Source organism: Mauremys reevesii, linkage group 8, assembly GCF_016161935.1.
Source record: "Mauremys reevesii isolate NIE-2019 linkage group 8, ASM1616193v1, whole genome shotgun sequence".
Classification (NCBI taxonomy): Eukaryota; Metazoa; Chordata; order Testudines; family Geoemydidae; genus Mauremys; species Mauremys reevesii.
This window is the reverse complement of record NC_052630.1, coordinates 28635391-28646763: the sequence shown is the minus strand read 5'-3', so window position 1 is coordinate 28646763 and position 11373 is coordinate 28635391. Positions and strand designations below refer to the sequence as shown.

General features: G+C 42.6%; 1 protein-coding gene across 2 annotated transcripts in view; it reads left to right on the top strand.

The window, feature by feature from the left end:
• Positions 1–1131: 1131 nt before the first annotated feature.
• The window catches only part of PANK3 (pantothenate kinase 3), a 28869-nt gene continuing 18627 nt past the window's right edge, over positions 1132–11373 (top strand). For both annotated transcript variants that reach the window (XR_005583738.1, XM_039485153.1), the window contains exon 1: positions 1132–2305. Coding sequence is in view for 1 of the 2 variants with exons in the window: in XM_039485153.1 (XP_039341087.1) it covers positions 2278–2305 (28 nt within the window). In the remaining variant the exon portion in view is untranslated. The remainder of the gene's footprint in view (positions 2306–11373) is intronic.

The window sequence follows — 11373 nt, the reverse complement described above, 5'->3', positions numbered from 1 at the left end:
TTTGAGAGGTGTTGAGCTGTTTTCCCATGAGGATGAGGACTGAGAAGCCAGACATGGAGCAATGACTTTGTGGTGTTTGCCCCAGATGAGAAGGTGTTTTTATCTTTTTCTCATGTGTCTGTGCAAGCTCATTTGAGAAGGTAGGTATTGTCTGGCTTCAGCTGCAGAACAGCTGTGGGAGCGGCTGACACACTCGGTGACGTGGGGGGGAGGGAAGAGGAGGCAGGCTGAGGCAAGGCAAGGGGCTGGTCTGGGATCCTTCTCAGTTGCTGCCAGGGCACCTCCCGAAGCAGTGGGACCTGCCTGTCATTGTTGCTTCCTGCCCCTGCTGAGCCAAGCCTTGGAGCCAGCGGAAGCTATGTCTACACTGCAAAACTTGGCCTAACTTACACCAGCCTATGGCCATCAGAGTTATTAAATCGCTTGTGTGTGTGCAGACGTGGCTCCTCGTCAGTGGGGCATGTCCTCACCAGGAGCGCTTGTACTGATTGTATTGTCAGTGTGGGGCATTGCAGGATGGGTCCTGACAGCTAGTAAAGTCAACATAAGCAATGTCCACACTGACATTGCATCGACCTAATAAAGTAGTGTGACTCTAGGCAGCTCAAGAAGGTGGTGTTACTAAACCACCAGAGACAGGCTATATCGGCATTTGGCGGGGGACAACTTTAAGTGAGGGGGGGGGAGGAGGGATAGTTCAGAACTTTAAGTGAGGCCACTTCCACAGCCAGGTCAAGGTGATGCAACTTATATCGCCCTTCCCCTGCAGTGTAGCCCAGGCCAGAGCAGCGAGGGCAGGGGCAGCAGCTAGGGGCGGGGAGTCCACCCTGCGTGGGCAGGGAGCCGGCCCAACGAGCACAGGCACATCTCCTGGGATGCTAGCTGCGCCTCTTAAAGGGCCAGCGGCAGTTCGCCTCGCGGTCCCCTCAGCTGCGTTGCCGGGGAGGGGCGCCCCCGGAAACGCCTGACCCCTTGCACAAGCCTGGGGAGAGGCGAGAGAGAAAGATGAGCGGGCCGCGGCAGGAACAGGCGACGGCAGGGGGAGGGGGAGCTGGAAGAGGCGGCGGTCTGTGATTGGTCGGCGGTGGGTGGGGTGAGCGCTGCTGTTCTCGCGGCGGGGGCGAGCTGGGGCGCCGAGGCCGCGCTGCTTGTTGGGAGTTGTAGGCAAAGCCTGCTGGCTTGCTCCTGACGTCCTGCATCTCCCATCGTGCCACGCGCACAGAAGGCGGAAAGAGGAGGGTGGCGCAGGGCATGCTGGGCGCTGTAGGTGGAGAACGGCTCCTAGGCGCCTAACAGACTGCGGCTCCCATCGTTCCTTGCGCGGGACCCCGGGGCCGGGGCGGAGAGGGCAGCGCTGCGGCAGCGGCGATCGAGGCGGGCGGGCTAGAAGCTGAGGAGCCGCTGAGTCTCCCTCCCCATCGTGTGGAGCCCTAGAGCGGCCGCGGCTCCCGGTGCCGGCCGCCATCTTGTGCTGGTGGGAGCCCACTGGGGCACCCGGCGCCCCGGCCACGAAGGTGGACTGCGAGTGGGGCCGCCTCTCTCCTCCCAGCTGCCTGGAGCCGCTTCCATCGCCTCAGGGCCCTGTCGCGGCAGAGGACCCGCCTCGAGAGAGCGGCTTCCCCTCCGCCGCTACCCCGTGCAATAGGCCTGCCGCCGCTCCCGTCTAGAGCCAGCTACACCCCGATCTGTAGGTGCTGCGAGCAGGAGCACCCTCCTCTTCCTCCGTACCCCCTTCCCCCATAGCCTGCGTCGGTCCTGCCGCCGCAACAGCAGCAAACGGGAGCAGCCCCACGGAGAGGGAAGCCGTGTCCACCCCAGCAGGACTTGCACTGCCCTAGAACTGATGCCACCATCCCCTAGAGGAGGCGGGTCCTCCTAACGGAGCCCTGCCCGGACTCCAAGGGCCAGGTCCTTGCCTCTCTACTCCACCCAGGCTGGAGAGACACTCCTTACCAGCCTAACCTAGGGAGGAGCCATTTCTTCCCGCCCCCACGCTTGTGCCTCTTCCCCTGAACTAGAAAAACAGTTCAGGTGCTGCTGCTATCCCAGACCTTGAGGAGACGCCCACTGACTGAACTCTGCTGCTTTCTACCACCCACGAGCCCGACGCACCAGATCAGGAGATAGGAGACCCAGCCCTGACAAGCTGCTGACACTTCCCGCCCCATCAGGAGAGAGAGAGAGAGAAAGAGACCCATTCAGAGGTGCTGCTCCTGCTCCTCGCACCCACCGATATCAGGAGAGGAAGCTACACAGAGCTACTACAACTGCAAAGACATGAAGATCAAGGATGCCAAGAAACCATGTAAGCCTGGGTGTAATTACACACACAAATTTTGGTTTAGGAAGGAAGAGGCATTTATTTTCCATTTGTGGGAGGGTTGGAAAGACTGGTGTAAAATCGGGCTCCCTTTCTTCAAATTGATCTTGCTTCTAAGTACAGAAGTTTTCTGGTTTATGTGAATCTCTTCAGCTCTTGGTTGGCTGTTCTAGAAAATCAGCTGAGCTCTGAAATCATGTTTCTTTAGCAACTAGAATTAATCGTGTTTTTTTAAATATATGGGAGCCCCTGTAATGGGAGCTACATATGTAGTTACATAATAAAGTGTTTCTGATGGGGGGGGGGGTTACAGATGGAAGGAAGGACAGGCATTGTTTTGAGGGGGTGAGAGGCATGAGACTTTATTCTGTTAATAACTCATCAGTGTATCCAAGTTATCAAGAAGTTGCATGTCAGTGGCCAGTCAGTTACTTGGATATTCTTGTGCCTTATAAAGCTTCTTAAAGGTAGGGTGGGGGGATACAGAAGGGGAACCATATTTTAAAAAATTAATCAGTGTTACAAGATGACTTTTGTTTTTTTAAGTACTCTTTTCACAAGTGTAGTCCTAATGATATTTCTTACACTTATTACTATTCATTATTGTTTATATTGTGGTAACACCTAGAGTTCACAATTGGGGATAAAACCTCTGTTATGCTAGGTACTAGACACCCATGATATAGAAAAGATAGTCTTTGCCCCACAGAACTTTAAGGCTTTTGGGTAGCACTCATCACCATAGCATATGAACTTATGTGATGTCGGTGAGTGGTATTATTCCCATGTTACGGTTGATCAGCTGAGGTACAGAGAGATTGCCTAGGATCACTAAGAAGATCTCTCTGAGCTGGAAGCAGAGTCCATCCACCTATTTTGAGTCCCCCGTCTAGAGATTATCCTTTTTTTTTTTTTTTCTGTTGGTCAAATTTAAGGAATATCACAGGCTGAAATGTACTACTTAAAACTAACACAGTTAAAGTTTGCAAACCCAAACAGCCTGACCTTTTTCCTGTTTGTGACGTTCATTCACTTATTTAAAGTTGCGGTCTTATGTGTGTGTTCGTTTTCCCCTTAGAAAAGCTTAATGGTTGAAAAATTATATAGTAAATGTCAGCACCCTACTGCTAAAACAGTCATGTGATAAAACGCCATTAAATATGCACATCGTGGAAGAAATATTAGTAAGGCTGTAGAAGCAGGGTTATAAACATAAAATTGATTTAAGTTAAGAAATATTTTTGTTATGTTAACACTTATTTTATGCACTAGAAAAAGATTAAGTACCCCATATTGTAGTGGAAACTAAGGTTGCTAAGTACACTGCAGAATTGTTCTCAAGTGAACAATACATTTATACTGATTTTTAGAAAATGTCCTCTGAACAGAGCGTTTTCTTCTAATGCTGTCTCCAAACTGAAACAGTTTCAGGGGGTGCTGTCAGTCTCTATGGTAATGGGCTACACCTCTATAGTAGATCAATATTTTAAAACAATGCTAGTCTGATTGCACATAACTGGTATGAACTGTTAATTTTAGTAGCACCTCTGAGTTGCACAAGTGCTGTTAGGGGATCATCAGTGACACCATTAAGACTTGTCACTAATAACTGAAACTATTTGAACATGAGAATTAACAGTTTTAGGTCTGTAACTTCAAAGCTTCATATATATTTAATCAATGAATTTTAAGTTTGGCCTGAAGATACTCTTCATTTTATGACAGATAACTAGTGAATTTATTTTGGTGCTCATGGCCAAAAGGGAAAAAAAGGTGATACTCTAAGCTGTTAATTTTTTTCCTGGTCAAACAAATATATAGGGAATCCTAAAAAAGTGTACATATACAATGTGTCATTTTAGTAGCTGATACCTGAACAGGCAGCAATAGTTTCAGTTTTTAAAGTGGACGTTGGAACCATTTTCCAACCCTTACTCGTATGAGTTACCCAGTCAAAGTCAATGGAATAACTATTAGGTGTAAAGTATCAGAGGGGTAGCTGTGTTAGTCTGGATCAGTAAAAGCAGCAAAGAATCCTGTGGCACCTTATAGACTAACAGACGTTTTGGAGCATGAGCTTTCGTGGGTGAATGCCCACTTCGTCGGATGCATGCAGTGGAAATTTCCAGGGGCAGGTATATATATGCAAGCAAGAAGCAAGCTAGAGATAACGAGGTTAGTTCAATCAGGGAGGATGAGGCCCTGTTCTAGCAGTTGAGTGAAAACCAAGGGAGGAGAAACTGGTTCTGTAATTGGCAAGCCATTCACAGTCTTTGTTTAATCCTGAACTGATGGTGTCAAATTTGCAGATGAACTGGAGCTCAGCAGTTTCTCTTTGAAGTCTGGTCCTAAAGTTTTTTTGCTGCAGGATGACCACCTTAAGATCTGCTATTGTGTGGCCAGGGAGGTTGAAGTGTTCTCCTACAGGTTTTTGTATATTGCCATTCCTAATATCTGATTTGTGTCCATTTAACCTTTTCCGTAGAGACAGTCCAGCTTGGCCGATGTACATAGCAGAGGGGCATTGCTGGCATATGATGGCATATATTACATTGGTGGACGTGCAGGTGAATGAACCGGTGATGGTGTGGCTGATCTGGTTAGGTCCTGTGATGGTGTCGCTGGTGTAGATATGTGGGCATAGTTGGCATCAGGATTAAACAAAGACTGTGAATGGCTTGCCAACTACAAAACTAGTTTCTCCTCCCTTGGTTTTCACACCTCAACTGCTAGAACAGGGCCTCATCCTCCCTGATTGACCTAACCTCGTTATCTCTAGCTTGCTTCTTGCTCGCATATATATACCTGCCCCTGGAAATTTCCACTGCATGCATCCGACGAAGTGGGCATTCACCCACGAAAGCTCATGCTCCAAAACGTCTGTTAGTCTATAAGGTGCCACAGGATTCTTTGCTGCTTTTATTAGGTGTAAGGAGTAGGTACATGAATAAGGGCTTGAGAATTGGACCAACAGTATCAGATTTATCCAAATTTATAACTAGACAGTAAGTATCAGTGTTCAGTAAATATTGGGGGATATGTCAGTACATAACTGTGTTTTACTGAGCAAATAGCACATGCGGGTGGGGGAAAGCCTAAGTCTTACTTACAAAAGGAAATGTGCCAGTTGCTAACAGATATCAGTAGTGGCTGGAAGTGAAATAGGTTAAAAAGCATTAAGAACAAGTGTAGACAATATGGAACCATATTCAACACAATTAAAGAAAGCATGGTTGCAATGGGTAAATTTCCTAGTGTAAAAGGGATTATAATAAAATACTGGCACCCCAGTTAGTCCTCTGCAGCTTTAACAATGATGTTATGAATTCTAAGAAATGCCCCCACTTGTGTTTTTTTTGCTTTAAAAAACAACAACAAATTCTCTCTATTGTTAGTACTAGTGTATCTCCACTGATGGTAGAGACAGTGAAAGTGAAGCCTAGTTCTCTCAGAAGATGGTGGCCTGTGATAGCATTATTTTCTCTGAGGGCAACTAGGCTTCACACTCACATTTTCTAGTGAAATGCATTGACCATTTTGAAAATATATATCTTAGTTAAAGTTACTTTTAACCCCACTTTGAAAGCATTGGGAGATGGCAGCCATCATGGAAGAGGGGATTTCTTTGCGGAAATTGTTGCAGAAGAAATATAATAAGACTAAAGAATAACAGTAGTCATAACTTGGCATCTGCCTAGCTATTGCTAGATGGCAACTTTTCTTTACCACAGCAGAAGTAACTTTTGGAGGCATTTGAAAGAAAGGATGGTACTTGCTTTACAGATTGACAGTTTTTTCTAATTCCTATGGGGCAGTAGGAGAGGGCTTGTGAAGGTGTTTGTGGGCAAATTCAACCAATAATTTACAGAAGTTACTTGTGTTGCAAGATTTTCCTATGCCTGATCTTACTAAGACAACTATGTCATGACATTCTTAGTCACAACTGATTCTCATTTGACTGAGAAGCTTGTAATGAATGGGAAAGGGATTCTTTTTTTTACGTAAGAAGAAAGTATTTCTTTGTAACAGGCGTTTGTACATTCTGTTTAATCACAAAACCAGAGAAGTAATTTAAGAGCTAGAAAGATACAAGTTCTTGGAAGGACTGAAGAAATAGATTTTTGTAGAAGATAACATGGTGTGTGACATTTTGTCATCCATTTTCTTTTTTACAGGCTTAACTTTGATTACTATAGACAAGTTTCAGGTTAATATTTTTCCTGACACTGAACTGCCTTTTGTAGGTGCTCGATTTAAATTCTGAACGGTAAGATTACTACCTTCCAACACTCGCTGGCGGGGGGGCGATTTCGCTCATTGCCAGCGGGGAAGAAGAGGGAATTGTGGGGTGAGGGTGAAGGGGGGTATCAAGGGGGCAGGTCTGTTCCCCCCAGTCCCCCTTAATAAAGAAACTTGACTTTTTAAAAACAAAAACAAAAAAAACCCACTCAGCTGGAGGGGATAGCATCGGACACACCTACTAGTCAAAGTTCTTATTTGTGAGGAGGGTTGTTTACAAGCCCAAATGTGGCAAGTTTGGGGACACCTACAGCAAAAAATTAGTTTGTTAGAGCTGCTGAAATAATACAAATTTTCATATATTGTAAGTGATAAAATTTTCAGTGTTAAAGAACTTCAAGCAAGTTAATTCTTTCACTAATGTAGTGTGTATAAGATTTATATTAGATCTTATATTAGATAAATGTTGCTACTAAACCATACTGATGATGCAACTTGATTTAGAACTCAAATTCTGTGTCATGTAGTTTTCATGTACATGTGGACACTTTTTTACGTTCTGTTGGGAGAGAAACAAGTTCAAAGTTCAATATTTATGCTTTTACTGTGTTTCTACCATGTGACTCAGAAGAGTTGGAAACACACAGATTTGAACTAACTACTTTCTCAAGAGTATTTCGTCCAATTCATCTTTTTTCCCCAACAGTTAGATTATATATACAAATTGTACTATTGATATTTGCCTAAAACTTAACCTGTAAATTATCAGGAGTTTAAAAATGGGTGAAAAACTACTAGCTAATTAAACTGAAGTATATGCTTATGCATTTGCTTTAGTGCAGTCTGGTTAGGAATAAGATTTGGGTTAGTTTTGATTACAAACAAAACCTATTTATCTAACAAGATCTGTGCTAGAAGTCATATTTTAGAGATGAGTTAAATGATTAGATTATGTGATATTGTACAGGTGTTTTGTAAAGTGCTCTTGCATTGTTGGCTAATTGAAATTGAGATTTTCATGCTGTTGCATGAAATTTTGCATTTTCATGTTTAAAATGTTGGTGCTGTATATGTCTGAGGCAGTACCTTAACTATCATTTCCTGATATTTGCAAGTTTCCTTTCTTCTAACGCTCACCTTTCTTTGTGGGAGAGAGACCTTAACTGAGCATTGCCTGGTTTTCTAATGTTCTAATGAAGTCCAACACCCAAGAATATTACAGGAGTAGAAGGCATTGTTTTGTAGCAGCCCTGTGCAGTCAGTCTTCAAGACCTAATCTCATGGGCTAAGAACAGCTTGCTTCCTCTTTTTTTTTTTTTTCTGTCAACTGCTTCCAAGTGTATTGGACCCTTGTAATTGTGGGAGACACCTTGGAAGGACAAGTACAAGGTATATTTTGTGAGGACAACAGCTGAAATCTGTATCTCGTTTCGAAATAGCTCAGGGGAAGAATAGAGAAATCAAAAAAGGAAAAGGCAAGAATGCTCTCCTTCCCCTGACTAGATCTTAGGGTTGGGAGCTCTCCCCAGCCAGGCATAGTTCTACAACCATTACACTTCCAGCATAGTGTTGAGGTGGTGTTGTCAGTCAACTCAGTTTTTCCTTGGTCTTGCGATCATACTACCATCAGTCTATCCCTAGCCCTCTCATCCAAAAAAACAGTCATGGCCCATGCTGAATGTGAAAATGACGCTCATAGAATGCCCTTGTACATCCCAAGTCCAAAGCACTGTACATGCTGTATCAAACCACGCTCAAAGGCAAGAAGGCCTCAAAATTAACTCCCTTGATGAATCAGGTAGAACATAAGGTGAAAAGAAAATCTCCATTTCGGAGCATGCCCCATTTCAGAGATACATCAACATCTTATATAGAGAGGTCATAGACCTTGTATAAGGAAATATACAAACTAGATGTGAAATCCTCAACCGTGTCATAAGTGGTCCAAAGGTGGTGATGCAAGCAGGAAGTAGTGCCTGGAGCTTGAGCAAACTGTATCTAAATAGTGTTAGAACCAGAACTTTTCTTATTGCCATCCGTATGTTAATCTTGCTGATTGATCAGCACCCACAGCGAGATTCTATGAAGAGGAAATGTATATGTGCTTACCTGTATTTTCTTTCACATAATAAAGATACACATAATGAGCCCATTTTAGGCAGCTTCTACTGAGTGAGGAGTTCAAGAGTGTGAAAAGATTACAAAGACTCCAGCAGTATGGAAATTCTCAACTAGTTGTCTCTTCAGGAGTAGGGTTTGTTTTGGTGGTTTTTTTGCTTGTTTTTTAACAGTCTGGTTCTAGCTCTAGCCTGCTTACAGCTCTAGAGACCTGTTGTAGGATTGATAAACTTGGATACATTTTCTTATTTTGTCACTGTCAAGGTGTACAGCTGGCTCCTACAGTGCCCTGCATATAACCCACTTAGTAAGAAAGCAAAATGCTGCTGTTTTTCCTGGGAGCAAATTTCATATAAACTAAATTATTATGGTTTATATAACCAAGAAACTTCTCTGAAAAAGGTTCTTACCTATGTTTCATAGTTCTAATATAAATAGTGAACTAGTGGCATTTTGCATGTTAAATGCAGTAAAACAACCCCCAAAAACCTCCCTATGTTAAGGTTGCAACCTTTTCACAAATAAAAGATTATTTTTTTTAAATTTCTTTTAAAACCTATTGACCATAACTGACTTAACTATGTTCTAGGGTTCTATCATCTTCTGACATGAGGTAGAAGGAAAAAATCTGATCCTTCTCTAAATTCTGTAATTTGGTGTCGAAAATACCCTCCTTCCAATAGCGAGTAGATACCCCCAAAAGAAAGCTGTATTGGATAACACTGGCATAAAAATATGTTTCAAGTTGAAAAATGGGAAGCTTTTCATCTTAAGCTGGCTTTCTCTGTTTCCCTCAATTGTTTTTTGTTTTTTTGTTTTGCTTTGTGCCTGTTTTTTATTGGGTATCCAAGAAGCATACACTTGTTCCTGTAAATCAGATTAAAGTTCCAAAGACTGGTAGGTGTCTAAATTCATAAGTTAGTCCTGGGCCTCTCTCCACAAACTTTAAACATTAACAGCTGAAATCAGAAGTATCTACTGTGCAGATGCCGGGGATTCTTTCACAATTATTGGGTGACAAACAAGCAAAAGAACATGTTTTAATTACATAATATCTCCATAGAGCAGAAAGGATCCTTTGTATTTTATTTAAAGTTCCAATTACATATTAACTGAATGGATTAAAACAACTCCCAAGGACCCTTTCTGGTTTATTAGGTAAATAAAATTTCCCCTTTCTAGTCTTCACTTCACTCAAGTGCTACTGGCTAATAAAATGAGAAACCTTTTAAAATCTGGAGTAGAGCTGCAAATCAAGCATGCATCTATATGTTAACTAGATACGCATGAAGATTTTTTTATTTTATGTAGTTGATCTGAGTGGCTTGTTGGGCAGAGAGGTGTTTTCATGTATTAAACCCTGTATGTATAGTCTGCAGATTAGAATTCCTGTGTTCCTGCATCCATTATTACGCTTGGCTGCTGTCTTCACTATACTGTATTCAGATTGTTGGGCTCTCAGTGTGCCAGTAGTGTTCCTTACCATGCTTCTGATCCATTTTGGGGGGGGAGAAAGTTATGGACTCATGAGTCTGCGGTTTTATAGGCAGTTACCTGCTCACTTATTTTTTCTTTGAGATGCCAAAGAACATGGTACCTGATAAGTGAACTGCTAGGTGTAGACAGTTACTGACTAGCAAAATGAAACTGAGTTCAATTTTTTTTATTGGATATGTTAAAGAAATAGAATAATATAAGATATTTAAACATTCAGAGCTATTAATACTACAGAAACCATTGCTAGCCTAGCACTAAAATTAGTTGCAATATACTGAAACATTACCTAGACTTAAAAACGTGGTGCTAGCTTCTTGGAGAAAGGTCCAACAAAAATTCAGCTTCCCAGATGAAAATTACTTGTAGAATATCTGTGTGGGAGGTCAGGGAGCCAGAGGAATCATTTCTCCCAATGTCTAGACATTTATAAGAACTTTCTACTTCCAAGTGCAAGTATTGGCCCTCAAGTAGATGATTTTTTTTTAAATGGTAATTATTTATGTGTTTGGGCTGGTTCTCTTCCTGTCTTGTACATACTCTAACATCTGGTAGTGTTCTATGAGAATCCATTTCTCCAGATCTATAGCAGCTCTTAAGTTCCTTTTCCCTTCCAAGTTTTGCATGGATGTCCATTAAAACATGGCATTAATGATCTTACACATATAAACAGCTTGAGGCAAGCGTTGACTAATTTGCTATACAGACACTCCCTGGATTATGCAAACCCAACTTAACGCAAATCCGCACTTATGGAAAAAGTTCTGTAAGCTGCTTTTTTTTGTGTAATTGTCTGGTATATGTTCCTGACTTACACAAAATTTGACTTATGCAAGGCATTCCGGAACGGAACGCTTGCATGAGTCGGGGAGCATCTGTAGTTGTATTCAGTTATCTCCGTACCACCTCCACTAATTATCTGATACAATTTGGAATTAAATTTTGGACATGTTGGACATATTCTTTTTTTTTTTCCCCTGAATCCTGCACCAGTGTTCAGTATAAACTGGATCTCAATTATGTTTAAGAACAAGGGCTTGTTCTGAGTAGCTTTGGAAAAATAAGAGGCTAATTGTCCCATTCAGCATGCACTTGGAGAAATAAATGTGAGATTCCAAGTTTGGTATTCAGAAGGTCCAGCTGGGAAGTCAGATGTTTCTAAAACCAGAAAATTATTTTATGATATTTGTTGAGATCTGTGT